Source organism: Phyllobates terribilis, unplaced genomic scaffold, assembly GCF_046119375.1.
Source record: "Phyllobates terribilis strain yellow unplaced genomic scaffold, ASM4611937v1 Scaffold_9__5_contigs__length_417890890, whole genome shotgun sequence".
NCBI lineage: Eukaryota > Metazoa > Chordata > Amphibia > Anura > Dendrobatidae > Phyllobates > Phyllobates terribilis.
The window spans coordinates 371,865,847-371,883,170 of NW_027362769.1; the positions used below are offsets into that span (position 1 = coordinate 371,865,847).

The 17,324-nt window shown below is 44.1% G+C and overlaps 1 protein-coding gene across 1 annotated transcript in view; it reads right to left on the reverse strand.

The window, feature by feature from the left end:
* Positions 1–12,549: 12,549 nt before the first annotated feature.
* Positions 12,550–17,324, reverse strand: part of LOC141162310 (uncharacterized) — a 67,777-nt gene continuing 63,002 nt past the window's right edge. The window contains exon 3 of the mRNA XM_073648287.1: positions 12,550–15,776. Within this exon, the coding sequence (XP_073504388.1) occupies positions 12,688–15,776 (3,089 nt within the window). The 3' untranslated portion in view covers positions 12,550–12,687. The remainder of the gene's footprint in view (positions 15,777–17,324) is intronic.

Genomic DNA, 17,324 nt, shown 5'->3' on the forward strand with positions numbered 1-17,324 from the left:
ATTCTGGGGGATATATAATGTCCCTCGTATACGATCCCAGTCACTGCCTCACATATCCCCCCCCTCTGTTCAAACTTGTGGGGTTGAACAGTTGTCACCATACAGGGTTGTATTGCCAAGTTTTTAGCAATAAGGTTTGGATACGGCTTTAAAGAAGGCAACCACTTGTAATATAGCACAATTTTATTTATAACAGTTAATTTGAAAGATAAAATACAGAATATAGTATGATATTATGATATTGAGTACACTTTTGTAGATTAAAGGTTACAAAGGTTAAATACTTATAAAGGTTACATACTTACTATTAGATAGAAGAAGAAAAAGATTTCCCTAGTAGCATGTACATCATCTGTCCGGAAACTTCAGCTGGAGAAGCGTTCAGCGATGGGCAGAGAATGCGTACTAGGTCCTACACTGTGAAGAGCGTCCTCTTCACAGGTCCACAATGCTTCTGCCATAACTGAATTCTTCAAGAGCTTTTATATTTTAGAAAAAGGCTTACCCAACCTAATATTACGTAAGCATGAAAGTTCATTGGTTGTTGTCCAGCATTTCAATCCTGTGACAGTGGCCAGCTATCACAGATAAACAATACTGGACAAGACCTGTTCACAGACCATTCTACTTCTGTCATAATGTTTACATATGATAAGAGTAAATCCTACACCGGGTTATAAATCAGAACAAGGTTTTCTTCCCAGACAGCATATTGTGTTAAGAAGCTATGTATCAGTGAGATACATTCACAGAAAAAGTATACCTTAGCACAGAATATATAATCAGAATATTAATTAAAGGTTGAATACATCATAATGGGTTTCAGATGGCCACTTATATTTTTGGTGCTACAATAAGCTTCTCCATCTTAAGCCATATGCCTGTAGTCTTATTTACAATATTGTGCAATCGTCTGTGTCTGGTTGTACCTCGGATCTAATGGCAAACACAGCTATACAAAGTCTAATTCCCTTCAGCAATAAAGATTAAACCTTAGACTGTTAGCAAACTTAACCTAAAGCTATGTTTTAGTATGTCTGGACTAATGACCCCTAGTCTACTGAGGTAGGATACCTACAAATGCTGACATGTCTGGTTCCTATTTTATTTCAATATGGATTTGAAATATAAAATAGCCATTTTTCATGTTCATACTACAAGGGAGCCGGGGACAGGGCACCTGCGTTTGCCTGCGACTTCCCAGAGCGATGTTCTACAGAGAAACTGAAATTTTGCAGTGACAGGAACCACCTGATGACTCACACATTCCTCTCCTTGGTGGTCCTCATCCATACCAAGGGTGAGTGGTCTGTCACCAAGCGGAACAAACGCCCGAGTAAATAATAACATAGTGATTCCAAGGCCCACTTAATAGCCAAACACTACTTCTCTACCATGCTATAGTTTTTCTCTGCCGGGATAAGTTTTCTTCTCAAGTAGGTGACCGGGTGCTCTTTGCCATTCACTTTTTGCGACAATACCGCCCCGAGGCCTACCTCTGAGGCGTCTGTCTGTACAATGAAGGTTTCCTTGAAGTTGGGACTGATGAGGACCGGCTGTCCACACAGGGCCAACTTCATGGACTGAAAGGCTTCTTCTGCCTGAGGGTTCCACCGAACCATTACCGATTTTTTTTTCCTTTCAAGAGATCGGTCAGGGCCGGCGTTCTCCCAGCAAAATTAGGTATAAACCAGCGGTAATACCCAAGGATGCCAAGGAACGCCCTCACCTGCTTTGTACTTGACTGTTTAGGCCAGTTTTTTATGGCCTCAACTTTACTGATTTGGGGCTTGATAACTCGGCCAATCACATACCACAAATATTGGGCTTCCTCTAGCCCTATCACACATTTTTTGGGGGTTTGCCGTTAACCCCACGGCTCTGAGAGAATCCAGCATCGCTTGTACCTGGATAGATGCGTATGCCAGTCGGTGCTAAAGATGATAATATCATCTATATACGCGGACGCGTACTCCTGATGGGGCTTGAGCACTATGTCCATCAGCCTTTGGAATGTACCCGGGGCCCAATGTAACCCAAAAAGGTAAGACCACATAGTGATATAGACCCTCCAGAGTTATGAAGGCGGTCTTTTCCTTCGCCGATTTCGTGAGAGGTACTTGCCAGTAACCCTTGGTGAGATCGAGCGTGGTAAAGTAGTGGGCTTGCCCCAGTCTCTCAATCAGCTCATCCACCGTTGGCATTGGATATAGGTCAATTTTCGACACTTCATTTAAATTCTGGAAATAGTTACAGAAGCGTAACGATCCGTCTGGTTTCGGAATCAGTATGATGGGGCTAGCCCATCACTCCGTGATTCCTCGATGGCGCCTAACTGGAGCATTTGATTTACCTCAGCCGTGATGGCTTGCCTCCGGGCTTCGGGTACCCGGTACGGTCTCATTCGCACCCTTACTCCAGGTTTGGTAACAATGTCATGTTGGAGAACTGTAGTCCTACCCGGTAGCTCTGAGAACACGTCGGAATTCTGCTGCGCCAGCGAGCGAGCCTCCCGTCGCTGCTGTTTAGTGAGGGCATCACGTATCCTGACCTCTCCCCCAGGCGCATCCCTGGCTGAAGGTAGAGAACTCTCTGACAGCATGCCCGAAGTGACGTCTGTAACTAAACACTCTCGATCTCTCCAAGGTTTTAGCAGGTTTACATGGTAAAGCTGCTCAGGTTTCCTCCTTCCGGGCTGATACACCCAGTAATTTACCTCCCCCACCTTTTCTCGAAACCTCATATGGCCCTTGCCACTTGGCTATCAGCTTACTCTTGGCTGTGGGTACCAGCACTAATACCCGATCGCCCTTGTTAAAAGACCTGACTGTGGCTCTTTTATTATATGTGTGCCTCTGGACTGCCTGGTAATCTAACAGATGTTCTTTCACGATGGGCATGACTGCCGCAATCCGGTCCTGCATACTAGCCACGTGTTCAATTATGCTCCTATGTGGAGTCGGCTCTTGCTCCCACATCTCTCTAGCTACGTCCAACAGACCCCTAGGGTGTCTGTCGTACAATAACTCAAAGGGAGAGAATCCTGTAGAAGCCTGGGGTACCTCACGGATGGGGAACATCAAATAGGGTAGCAACATGTCCCAATCTCTTCCGTCCTTAGAAACCACCTTTTTTAACATGGACTTGAGGGTTTTATTGAACCGTTCTACTAACCCGTCGGTATGTAGGTGGTACACCGAGGTGCCAATTGTTTAATTTTTAGCATTTTACACAGTTCCTTTGTCACCTTGGACATAAAAGGGGTCCCTTGATCCATCAGGATGTCCCTAGGTAGTCCAAGGCGACAGAACATGGCAAACAGCTCCCGTGCAATCGCCGAGGTGTGGCGTAGCGGTATAGCCTCCGGGTACCGGGTGGCATAGTTGACGACCACCAGTATATGTTGGTGGCCACGAGCAAATTTTACAATGTGCCTTACCAAGTCCATTGCAATTCGTTCAAAAGGTACCCCTATCACTGGCAGAGGTACCAATGGGCTACGGAAACTGGCGGTGAGTGTGGTCAGTTGACATTCGGGGCAGGATTCGCAGTACTTTTGGACCTCCGCTTAAATCCCCGGCCAAAAGAACCGCTGCAAAATACGTTCTTGCGTCTTTTTAACCCCTAAGTGTTCACCCAGCAGGTGTGTGTGTGCCAAATCTAGAACCACCAGATGGTACGACTGAGGTACCACTAACTGTTCCACGACCTCGTCCCTGATCTTGTCTACCCTATAGAGCAACTCACCGTTGACGACCATGCGTGGAAATACAGTATCTGCACCGGGCTGTTGAGAAACGCCATTTACCTCTAACACCCTTTCCCGCGCCTGAGTTAGGGTGGGATCCTGTAGCTGAGCTGTCCCAAACGTGTCCCGGGACACTTCCAGCTCGGGGATTGATGGGGTCTCCTCGACCTCTCCTGCCAGCACCTCTAGGGGAGACCTATCAGGGTCACACTCTGTCCCTAGGTTGGACACCCCTGCTGCAGGTATCCCCGACTCGGGTTCATCGGGTACAGCACCTGTAATAAATTTTACCGGGGGAGAGTGGATTTTGTTTTTCCACAGAGTCCAGAACAGGGGCAAGTCTCTTCTCAACAGTCCCATAGGGAAGATTTTCACCACCCCCACCACATGTTTTATGTCGCCACATGGCGTGGACAAAACTACCTCCGCGGTTGGGTACTCTCGGAGGTCCCCATGGATACACACAACCTCGACTGTCCATCCACTGGGGTTGTCTCCTGCCACCAGCGACTCATGCACCAAAGTCACTAGGCTCGCTGAGTCTAGGAGGGCCTCCGTGGGGTAACCATTAACCAGTACCTGGCACAGTTGGGGTTCACTGTCCAAGGGGTCAGCACTCTGACACCGCCAGCACCTAATGGTGGAGGTACTGTTAGGTCTCATGCCCGTTTGGGAGGGAACCGGTCTCCTGCTACTCTCACTCCGGGGTACCGACCCCCTTCCCGGTTCCTGGGTTGGCAGGGATCGGCGTGACACCCACGAGGGGGCAGAGTCCCGGATAAAGTCCTGAGTGGCCGAGTAGCGTTCGATCAGGCTAACCACCTGGTCGAGGGTGCCGGGGTCCCCTTGTCCCATCCAACGTTGGATAGCGGCCGGCAGAGTCCTCACCAGCCGGTCGACCACCACCCTCTCCACCATCTGGGCTGGAGTCAAAGACTCAGGCTGGAGCCACCTCTTTACCAGCTGCAAAAGGTCATAAGCCTGAGACCGGGCAGGTCGGGTCTCAACAAAGGCCCATGAAAACGCGCGCTGAGCCCTCACGTACGTATTGACCCCAGCCGGGCAAGGATCTCACCTTTGAGCCTCTGGTGGTCCTGGTGTCCTCCCGACTGACGTCGAAATAGGCCTTCTGGGCATCGCCGACCAAAAACGGAGCCACCACTTCCGCCCACTGGCCGGCTGATAGGTTTTCCCGCTCTGCTGTGCATTCGTAGACAGTCAGGAAGGCTTCCATGTCGTCCTCCAGTCCCATTTTCCTCAACGCTGAGCGAACCTTGTCCCGGGCCTCTCGACGTTCCGGAATCGGTGTTGTGGCCATTTCCCGCAGGGCAGCAATCTGTCGCAGCAACAGTTCATTTGTTTTTTGCTGCTGCTGGTACAGTAACTGCTACTGCTGATTGTGCTGCTGCTCCCGCTCCCGCTGATGCCGCTGAGACTGCAGCTGCTGCTGATTGTACTGCTGCTCTGGCTCCTGCAGTTGCCGTTGGAGACTCTGGTGCTGCTCCTGCTGTTGCCGTTGGAGACTCTGGTGCTGCTCCTGCTTTTGCCACTGAGACTGCAGCTGCTGCTGCTGGGTAAGTAACAGCTCCTCCATTTTGTCCACGGGGTGGGGCTGAAATGTGGCAGGCCGGATTGTAGTCATGCAGCTGCCGGTGGGGTATGCCTCAGTCACTATGCCCGCATTCTCCACCAAGCTGTAAGGCGGCGGTGTTCACACCGTGAAGTTACTGAGGCAGTGATCCAAGCAAGTCCAACATAAACAGCTTTATTCAGCGACTCACGGGTAAACAGAAAAGTCCTCTGGTTCGCAGCCGTGTTAACATGAGTCCGCAAACGGTTTCCGTGGGCAACGACCGCGCCGCTCAGAGCCTGACGGGTGCAGAGCCTTCCCAGGCGTGGGTTCAGCTACACACAGGCCGCCGAGCTTTCCTGCTATGCTTCTAGCAGGTTCCAATACAAAACAACACTAATCCTTAGTGCAAGGTTTTTAAAGGACCTGTGGCAAGAGCCCTGGAAAACCCGGGTTGGAGGGAGGAGGCCATCCCACTACCTTCCTGTAGCCTCCCCCAAGAAATGAAGGCCCTGCCAGGTTTTACTAATCTGCTTTAGCCAGACAGACTGACCAGGTCCATGCTCACCTTCATTCCTGCATTTCAGCCGCAGGTGAGTTTGTGACTGCAATGCACTCCAATGGATTCAATAGGTCTCTGCACACATTCTGGGGATATATAACGTCCCTCATATATGATCCCTGTCAATGCCTCACAGTACATAGCCCCTATAAAACCTACTGTATAGATTTCACTTTTTTTGTTTTTCCAGAAAAAAATGTGTTTTTTTTTAATGTAAATGAGGGCTCCTCTGTGCTCCCTTGGCATGGCGAAGGGCTCAGTGCACTATTGACCCCCTTAATCACCTTGCTGCACACCTCTACTTGGCTCGATTGACAAAACTCACTTGCCCAGAGCGAGAGCTGTCTGAATTTAATCTCTGGCCCTGTGCACATGATCAGCACAGGTGCACGCTCATCCCTCTCTCCTCTCTTCATCAACCACCCGCTACTATGTGATTCTTGAGTTCAGTGAATGGGAACTGCACACGGGAGAGGAGGATGAAAGCACACCCGCACTGACATGGTGTGCGCACAAGCTGGGGTCCTGCAGTGTCAATGCAGACATGGAGGGGAAAGGATTCAACTCAGAAAGCGCTCACTCTGGGCAGACATGTGCTGTCAATCAATCTAAGGGAGGTATGAGACATGCTGATCGAGAGGGCGGAACGGAGTGTGAGCCCTTGGCCACGCCAACAGTACAATGAGGAGGAATGAGACATACTGATCGAGGGGGCGGAATGGTGTGTGAGCCCTTGGCCATGCCAACAGTACACTGAGGAGGTATGAGGCATACTGATCGAGGGGGCGGAACGGTGTGTAAGCCCTTGGCCACGCCAACAGTACACTGAGGAGGTATGCTGTCAATCAATCTAAGGGAAGGTATGAGACATGCTGATCGAGAGGGCGGAATGGAGTGTGAGCCCTTGGACACGCCAACAGTACACTGAGGAGGTATGAGACATACTGATCGAGGGGGCGGATCGGAGTGTGAGCCCTTGACCACGCCAACAGTACACTGAGGAGGTATGAGACATACTGATCGAGGGGGCGGAACGGAGTGTGAGCCCTTGGCCACACCGACAGTACACTGAGGAGGTATGAGACATACTGATTTAGGGGCGGAACGGTGTGTGAGCCCTTGGCCACACCGACAGTACACTGAGGAGGTATGAGACATACTGATTGAGGGGGCGGAACGGTTTGTGAGCCCTTGGCCACGCCAACAGTACACTGAGGAGGTATGAGGCATGCTGATCGAGGGGGCAGAACGGTGTGTAAGCCCTTGGCCATGCCAACAGTACACTGAGGAGGTATGCTGTCAATCAATCTAAGGGGAGGTATGAGACATGCTGATCGAGAGGGCGGAACGGAGTGTGAGCCCTTGGCCACGCCGACAGTACACTGAGGAGGTATGAGACATACTGATCGAGGGGGCGGGACAGTATGTGAGCCCTTGGCCACGCCAACCGTACACTGAGGAGGTATGAGACATACTGATCGAGGGGGCGGAACTGTGTGTGAGCCCTTGGCCACGCCAACAGTACACTGAGGAGGTATGAGACATACTGATCAAGGGGGCGGAATGGAGTGTGAGCCCTTGGCCACACCGACAGTACACTGAGGAGGTATGAGACATACTGATTGAGGGGGCGGAACGGTGTGTGAGCCCTTGGCCACACCGACAGTACATTGAGGAGGCCTCATTTGCATATGTAATAAAAAAAGAAGTGAAATCTACACTACAGGTCGGCTGTTCTTTATATGGGACTACGTCCTTCTATAGCTGGTTAAATATTTTAAATTGAGTTTTGAGGATGACAGACCTTCTTTAGTTATAGTCTATTTACAATGGCCAAATATGAATGAGGGTTCCTAGGAACAAAGGGAACCTTTCACCAGTTTTATATCTTATAAACCCTGCCCATCACCTATGAATGCATGTAAGCAGGTTTCCTACAGCCCCTTTATACCCTCCTAGGTTCTTCTGCATACCTACAGAAAAGTGTTTTTATTCATGTCTCGAGCTGTTGGGCTATGTTCATATTAGGTGTTTTTTCAGCATCTTTTTTTTCTGCAGCACAAACCTAATCTAGCCAGGAAGGTTTGTTCAGGATTTTGCTTGTTTTTTTGTTTTTTTTTTGCTGCAGTTTTGCTGTGTTTTTTCACTGTTCTTTAGTCTCTTTATGCATGTACATAAAGTTCAGTGAAAAAAAAAATCATTCTATTTCATCAGGTTATGGCACAAAAAACGCTGCAAAACCTCATGTCTGCATTTTTTGGTGCGTTTTTTCAGTATTTTTTAAACATCCATTACTTTCAATGGGTGAAAAACGCAAAACACTGAAAAAATGCTGAAAGAAGTGACATGCTCTATTGTGCAAAAAAAACATGCAAAGCACAAAATACTGGTGAAACAAAAACCAATGTGTGTGCATGAGATTTCTGAAATCTCATAGACTTTGCTGGTACTGTAAAACGCAGCTGAAAATTTACATGAAAAAGCATCAAAAAAACACAATGTATGAACATAGCTTTACAGACAGCAAACTATCTGTAATTACATAGGTGTGTGCCATCTCAATAACACACCAGTTTTTGTTTTTTTAAAGCCTTGGTACCTTTAATTTATGAAGCAGCCAGAGGTAACTATGATACTGATGAGTCACGAATCATGGGCCACCATTGTGTGCTTGCCCCCCCAAGCTAAAATTTGCCAGCCAGCCCCTGATCACGTTCAACCTTCCTCCACCAATTATACATTTTGTCACTAATTTAACTATAACCCACGATGTTATGTGTACTGAGGAAATCATCCAGCCCTTTTTTAAAAGCTGTTACAGTGTCGGACATCCGTATCTCTTGTGGTCGGCATTCCACAGTCTGACTGCTCTGACTGTAGAGAACCCTTTCCTGTTTAGGTGCCGGAATCGCCTCTATTCCACCCGTAATGAGTGCCCCCTGGTCCTTAGTATGGTCTTTGCAAGGAATAACTTTATGTGCCAGTACTTTGTACTGACCACACATATATTTATACATCTAAATGAGATCTCCTCTGAGATATATTTTTTCTAAGCAAAACAAGCTTAAGTTTTCCAACCTGGAGTGATTTTACCTCTCTTTTTATACACCCTAAAATCTGCTTTTACCGCTGCTGCTTGACATTGAGTGCTGCTGCTCAGCTTACTTGTAACCAGAATACCCAAGTCCTTCTCCTGTTCTGTAGTCCAGAGTATTCTCCCATTTAATGTACAGTTAGGTCCATATATATTTGGACAGAGACAACATTTTTCTAATCTTGGTTCTAGACATTACCACAATGAACTTTAAACAATACAATTCAGATGCAGTTGAAGTTCAGACTTTCAGCTTTCATTTGAGGGTATCCACATTAAAATTGGATGAAGGGTTTAGGAGTTTCAGCTCCATAACATCTGCCACCCTGTTTTTAAAGGGACCAAAAGTAATTGGACAATTGACTCCAAGGCTATTTCATGGACAGGTGTGGGCAATCCCTTCGTTATGTCATTCTCAATTAAGCAGATAAAAGGCCTGGAGTTGATTTGAGGTGTGGTGCTTGCATTTGGAAGGTTTTGCTGTGAAGTAAACATGCGGTCAAAGGATCTCTCCATGCAGGTGAAACAAGCCATCCTTAAGCTGCAAAAACAGAAAAAAAACATCCGAGAAATAGCTACAATATTAGGGGTGGCAAAATCTACAGTTTGGTACATCCTGAGAAAGAAAGAAAGCACTGGTGAACTCATCAATGCAAGAAGACCTGGGCGCCCACGGAAGACAACAGTGGTGGATGATCGCAGAATAATCTCTATGGTGAAGAGAAACCCCTTCACAACAGCCAACCAAGTGAACAACACTCTCCAGGAGGTAGGCGTATCAATATCCAAATCTACCATAAAGAGAAGACTGCATGAAAGTAAATACAGAGGGTTCACTACACGGTGCAAGCCACTCATAAGCATCAAGAATAAAAAGGCTAGACTGGACTTTGCTAAAAAACATCTAAAAAAGCCAGCACAGTTCTGGAAGAACATTCTTTGGACAGATGAAACCAAGATCAACCTCTACCAGAATGATGGAAAGAGAAAAGTATGGCAAAGGCGTAGTACAGATCATGATCCAAAGCATACCATATCATCTGTAAAACACGGCGGAGGCAGTGTGATGGCTTGGGCATGCATGGCTGCCAGAGGCACTGGGTCACTAGTGTTTATTGTTGATGTGACACAGGACAGAAGCAGCCGAATGAATTCTGTTGTATTCAGAGCCATACTGTGTGCTCAGATCCAGCCAAATGCAGCCAAACTGATTGGTCATCGTTTCATACTACAGATGGACATCAATGAGCCAAAACATAAAGCCAAAGCAACCCAGGAGTTTATTAAAGCAAAGAAGTGGAATTTTCTTGATTGGCCAAGTCAGTCACCTGATCTCAACCCAATTGAGCATGCATTTCACTTGTTAAATACTAAACTTCAGACAGAAAGGCCCACAAACAAACAGCAACTGAAAACCACCGCAGTGAAGGCCTGGCAGAGCATCAAAAAGGAGGAAACACAGCGTCTGGTGATGTCCATGAGTTCATGACTTCAGGCAGTCATTGCCAACAAAGGGTTTTCAACCAAGTACTAGAAATGAACATTTTATTTACAATTATTTAATCTGTCCAATTACTTTTGGTCCCTTTAAAAACAGGGTGGCACATGTTATGGAGCTAAATCTCCTAAACCCTTCATCCAATTTTAATGTGGATACCCTCAAATGAAAGCTGAAAGTCTGAACTTCAACTGCATCTAAATTGTTTTGTTTAAAATTCATTGTGGTAATGTCTAGAACCAAAATTAGAAAAATGTTGTCTCTGTCCAAATATATATGGACCTAACTGTATATGTAGCAATAGGATTACTCAATCCTAGGTACATTACTCTACGTTTATCAACATTAAATCTCAATAGCCAAGTGTTTGCCCATTCAGAAATCATATCCAGATTGTTTTGCAATATTGTAATGTCAAGGTCAGATTTTAATATTATACAGTTTGGTGTCGTCAGCAAAGACTGACACTTTACTCTCAATCCCATCATCAAGGTAATTAATTCTGGAGCAGAAGCAGCTGACCCCCAAAGGGACAGGGAAGCAGGACTGGCCAGGAACTGGTTTAGAAAGAGGGATATGGCTGGTAGAGAGATGCAAAATCAGGCATAGGAACACGGGACTGCTGCAGGTACAGGATCACAGGTGCTGATTCAGACGGATCAGGAACAGGACTGGTTTGGGTACAGGTACAGCAGGACAGACTGCAACAGGGGCAGACAGGTTTAGGTAAACAGGACGGACAGTATCAGATTCAGAGCGCACAAGTACAGGGACCCCTTTGGGGAAGGTGTCTTCAATACCTAATGTCTCCCAGCCATTGGTTGGGGACATTTTCAGAAGCGCAAGCTGCTTAAGAAACAAGCAGCTCGCGCGCCCTAAGCATTCTCACAGGAGACCTGCATTTCGTGCGCAAGCTCTAGGAGAGAAATGCCAAGGGAGCGCGAACAGGTAAGTGACCACACCGGCGTCCCTGCAGGGGAAGGAAGGGGACACATTCAGGGGCGAAGGTGCTGTTCTAACATTTGCATTTCTCCTTTGAAATGTTTTATTGAATATTAGATTGAAATTTACCATATTATGGTCGTTGCAGCCCAAATGCTTCCAGGCCTTCCATAACACACACAACCTTCCACAGACAGTATGATACCCTTTCAGCCCCCAACACAGTATGCTGGCAGCCACCACAGCCCCCTCCCATAGTATGATTGTAGCCCCTCACACAGCTGATGGTGGTCCCCACAGTCCACCCCGTAGAGTATGATATTGGCCCCCACACAGTATTATTGTAGCCCCTATAGCTCCCCCGCACACAATATGATGGCCTCCCACAGCATAATAGTTGCATCCACAGCCCACCAACACAGTATGATGGACTCCACTGTATGATTACATTATGACAGCTTCACAATTTTTCATTCCATTAATTCCATTTTGCATTATTTTTATGAAGTACCTTAAGAGTTAAACATCCTGAAAGCAGTTTTGTATACTTTGCGGGTTGATATTTTTAAAGTGATATCCCTTCAGGGGAATTTCCAATATATAGGCCCCTCAAAACTGAATAAGTCCCTAAAAAAATAAGTTTAGTACATTGCCCTAAAATAATGAAACCTTGCTGCTAAACTTTTAACCCTTCTGACAAAAACTTGAATTATTTTGACATTGTAAACATAAGGTAAATGTTACTTATTCACTTTTTTATGTAGTATAACTATTTGGTTTTTGTGTATAAAAATTCAGTTTGAATATTATAAATTGTTTTTTTTGTCAAATTTTTAAAACTTGTATAAATAAAAGCTAAACACATTGATTTAAATTTATTATTAATATAAAATATGTTCCAGGAAAAAAAACACTGTGATAACAGGGATAAGTTGAAAAATTCGATGGTTATTATCAAAATAAAGTGACACGTCAGATTTGAAAAATTGGGCTTAATCACAAAGAGGTTAAAATGGCTTCTTCCACAGGTGGCATGGTGGTGCAGTGGTAAGCATTGCAGCCTTGCAGCACTGAGGTCCTGGGTTCAAATCCCACCAAGGACAACATCTGCAAGGAGTTTGTATGTTCTCCCCATGTTTGCATGGGTTTCCTCCCACACTCCAAAGACATACTGATAGGGAATCTAGATTGTGTGCCCCGATGGGGACAGCAACAATAATGTATGTAAAGCGCTGCAGAATATGTTAGTGCTATATAAAAATAAAGATTATTATTATTTATTATTATTCTTCCCAATGTGAATTCTCTGATGTCTAACAAGTTGTAATTTTGTAGTAAAACATTTCCCACATTCTGAACATGAAAATGGCTTCTCTCCGGTATGAACTCTCTCATGTTTAGCAAGATCTGATTTCTTAGTAAAACATTTCCCACATTCTGAACATGAATATGGCTTCTCTCCTGTGTGAATTCTCTCATGGATAAGAAGAGATGCTTTATCTGTAAAACATTTCTCACATTCTGAACATGAAAATGGCTTCTCTCCTGTATGAACTCTCTCATGTTTAACAAGATCTGATTTCTTAGTAAAACATTTCCCACATTCTGAACATGAAAATGGCTTCTCTCCGGTATGAACTCTCTCATGTTTAACAAGATCTGATTTCTTAGTAAAACATTTCCCACATTCTGAACATGAATATGGCTTCTCTCCTGTGTGAATTCTCTCATGGATAAGAAGAGATGATTTATCTGTAAAACATTTCCTACATTCTGAACATGAATATGGCTTCACTCCTGTGTGAATTCTCTCATGAGTAAGAAGAGATGATTTAACTGTAAAACATTTCCCACATTCTGAACATGAAAATGGCTTCACTCCTGTGTGAATTCTCTCATGTATTTCAAGATGAGATTTTAAATTAAAACACTTTCCACATTCGGAACAAGAAAGTGGCTTCTCCCCTGTGTGAATCCTCTCATGTACAACAAGATAAGATTTACAATTAAAACATTTCCCACATTCTGAACATGAAAATGGCTTCTCTCCTGTGTGAATTCGCTCATGTATTTCAAGATGAGATTTGAAATTAAAACACTTTCCACATTCAGAACAAGAAAATGGCTTCTCTCCAGTGTGGGATCTCTCATGTACAACAAGAAGTGATTTCTTAGTAAAACATTTCTCACATTCTGAACATGAAAATGGTTTCTCTCCTGTGTGAATTTTCTCATGTGTAACAAGAAGAGGTTTGTTACTAAAACATTTCCCACATTCTGAACATGAGAATGGCTTCTCTCCTGTGTGAATTCTCTCATGCCTAACAAGATGTGATTTCATAGCAAAACATTTCCCACATTCTGAACATGAAAATGGCTTCTCTCCAGTGTGGGATCTCTCATGTACAACAAGAAGTGATTTCTTAGTAAAACATTTCTCACATTCTGAACATGAAAATGGTTTATCTCCTGTGTGATTTCTCTGATGTGTAAAAAGAGTTGATTTAATCGCAAAACATTTTCCACATTCTGAACATGAATATGGCTTCTCTCCTGTGTGAATTCTTTCATGGGTAAGAAGAGATGATTTATCTGTAAAACATTTCCCACATTCTGAACATGAATATGGCTTCACTCCTGTGTGAATTCTCTCATGTCTTTCAAGATGAGATTTGAAATTAAAACACTTTCCACATTCGGAACAAGAAAATGGCTTCTCCCCTGTGTGAATTCTCTCATGTATTTCAAGATGAGATTTTAAATTAAAACACTTTCCACATTCGGAACAAGAAAGTGGCTTCTCCCCTGTGTGAATCCTCTCATGTGCAACAAGATAAGATTTACATTTAAAACATTTCCCACATTCTGAACATGAAAATGGCTTCTCTCCTGTGTGAATTCGCTCATGTATTTCAAGATGAGATTTGAAATTAAAACACTTTCCGCATTCAGAACAAGAAAATGGCTTCTCTCCAGTGTGGGATCTCTCATGTACAACAAGAAGTGATTTCTTAGTAAAACATTTCTCACATTCTGAACATGAAAATGGTTTCTCTCCTGTGTGAATTTTCTCATGTGTAACAAGAAGAGGTTTGTTACTAAAACATTTCCCACATTCTGAACATAGAAATGGCTTCTCTCCTGTGTGAATTCTCTCATGCCTAACAAGATGTGATTTCATAGCAAAACATTTCCCACATTCTGAACATGAAAATGGCTTCTCTCCTGTATGAACTCTCTCATGTTTAACAAGATCTGATTTCTTAGTAAAACATTTCTCACATTCTGAACATGAAAATTGTTTATCTCCTGTGTGAATTCTCTCATGGGTAAGAAAAGATGATTTATCTGTAAAACATTTCCCACATTCTGAACATGAATATGGCTTCACTCCTGTGTGAATTCTCTCATGTATTTCAAGATGAGATTTGAAATTAAAACACTTTCCACATTCGGAACAAGAAAATGGCTTCTCCCCTGTGTGAATTCTCTCATGTATTTCAAGATGAGATTTTAAATTAAAACACTTTCCACATTCGGAACAAGAAAGTGGCTTCTCCCCTGTGTGAATCCTCTCATGTGCAACAAGATAAGATTTACAATTAAAACATTTCCCACATTCTGAACATGAAAATGGCTTCTCTCCTGTGTGAATCCTCTCATGTACAACAAGATAAGATTTACAATTAAAACATTTCCCACATTCTGAACATGAAAATGGCTTCTCTCCTGTGTGAATTCTCTCATGTATTTCAAGATGAGATTTGAAATTAAAACACTTTCCACATTCGGAACAAGAAAATGGCTTCTCCCCTGTGTGAATTCTCCCATGTGCAACAAGATAAGATTTACAATTAAAACATTTCCCACATTCTGAGCATGAAAATGGCTTCTCTCCTGTGTGTGAGCTTTCATGTACCACAAGATTTGATTTAACAGCAAAACATTTCCCACATTCTGAACAAGAAAATGGTTTCTCTCCTGTGTGGGATCTTTCATGTACCACAAGATTTGATTTCAGAGCAAAACATTTCCCACATTCTGAACAAGAAAATGGCTTCTCTCCTGTGTGAGTTCTCTTATGTTTAGAGAGATTGCTTTTATCTGTAAAACATTTCTCACATTCTGAGCATGAAAATGGCTTCTTCCTTGTGGACGCTCTTTGATCTTCCCCACTTCTTATGCTAATTTTATTTTGCTTAACAGTCTGTGATGAATTAGGAGATAGTTCTTTGCTATGAAGGGCTGAGGGTATATCTGAGATGTTGCTATGCTCCTCATATGTTTCTTGTGTGATGCTATCATCTTCTGCTTTGAAATACGAACATATCCGATGTCTTTCAGAGCTGCTGGTACAATGATCTGCAAAGAAGAAAAAGGATTGGATTTTTTAACAAAATAACTTTAAAAATCATATTCATCTAAATATGAAAATTACAAATTTAGGAAAAAGTAAAAAATTCCATACAAATTTATAAGGTAGGCAACAACGCTCTATTAATAACTGACTAAAGTATCATTTACATGACGTGACGATTGCAAAGAATCAACTGTACTAATATTTGTTCAGATCATTGCCCGGTGCAAACATGAAACGTCAAAGAATAAATCATTTGTCATGGATTGCATATTTTATACAACCATAAAAATTATCATTGTCGGCAGCGCATTTCTTTGTGTAAATAGAGGATGTTCTGCAATGATAAAAATGCATGAGAGAACCATCATTGCTACATCACAATGAAAGCCAATAAGCACCAATCAACTTCCTATATCATCAATCAGTTATATTCTCCTTGCAGCCGCTCACTTTCAGTCTTCAATGGAAATAGAAGGTTGTAGCAGTCATTTCTATCTGAGCAGTGACTGTTAGAGCTAACTGCACCGCCTCAATGACTGGAAGAAAGCGGCTACAGAGAAAATATAACTTCAGTTTCTCCCAGTAGCCGCTCTTCCAGTAAAATAATCTAACAAGATTTAAATACTATTTACCTGCAGATTACCACTATAAGTTTACAAAGGCAGATAATGGCCTGCAACAAGCACTGTTAGGTCATATGAGAGCATATTTCTTCTCTCTCCCCATCGAGAACAGATAGACACATGGCCGGAAGTTCATGACTATAGAGGATTCAGGAGAGACATCGGACAGCAGACTCAGCTATAATTGCATGTCTTCACTAACATCACTAATTACATGTCTGTGGCCTGGACTCTTCTTGAATAATGAATAGTGTTGAGCGAACATGCTCGACACTGCTCGGTACTCGCCCGAGCATCACGCTACTCGGGATGTTCGGCGAGCACCGAGCATTTCTGGGTTACTCGGGAGGGAGCTCGGGTCTCTGCCCTGCATGTTTGGCGCTCTTTACAGAGCCAATGAACATGCAGGGATTGCCAGCCAGTCACTGTAATTCCGCAGCCATGTTGTTTGTGGGCATTATAGTGATTGGCTGGCCGCACAGCGTCACCTCGAGTATTTAAAACCGGGCGCCGCCATCTTGGACACAGTCGCTCCGGATCAGACAGTGTAGGGACAGCGCTGCTGATTTAGGGAGAGATATATCCTGCAAATTAGTTAGTGTAGGGTCTGTAAAGGCTGCCAGATCAAACAAACAGTCCTTCTCAGGACTAATATCCATCCCAGGTATATCAGGCAGGCAGGCAGGCTGTATAGGAGACGCAGTGGTTATACCAGCAAACGCTGCATTACAGTCCTGTTTGCTGCTCCTGTTGCTGAAATTGCTGGACTTAGCTCCAGGTCCCGGGGGCCAGGAAAAATCCTTTTTTTTTAATCTAAATCCTCTTTTTTTTTTCCTCCTTCACAATGTACAAATACCCATCTTATTAACCTTTTGGTGCCCCCCCCCCCCAAAAAAAAGCGTGCCTCTGATTTTTCAGACACAGTTC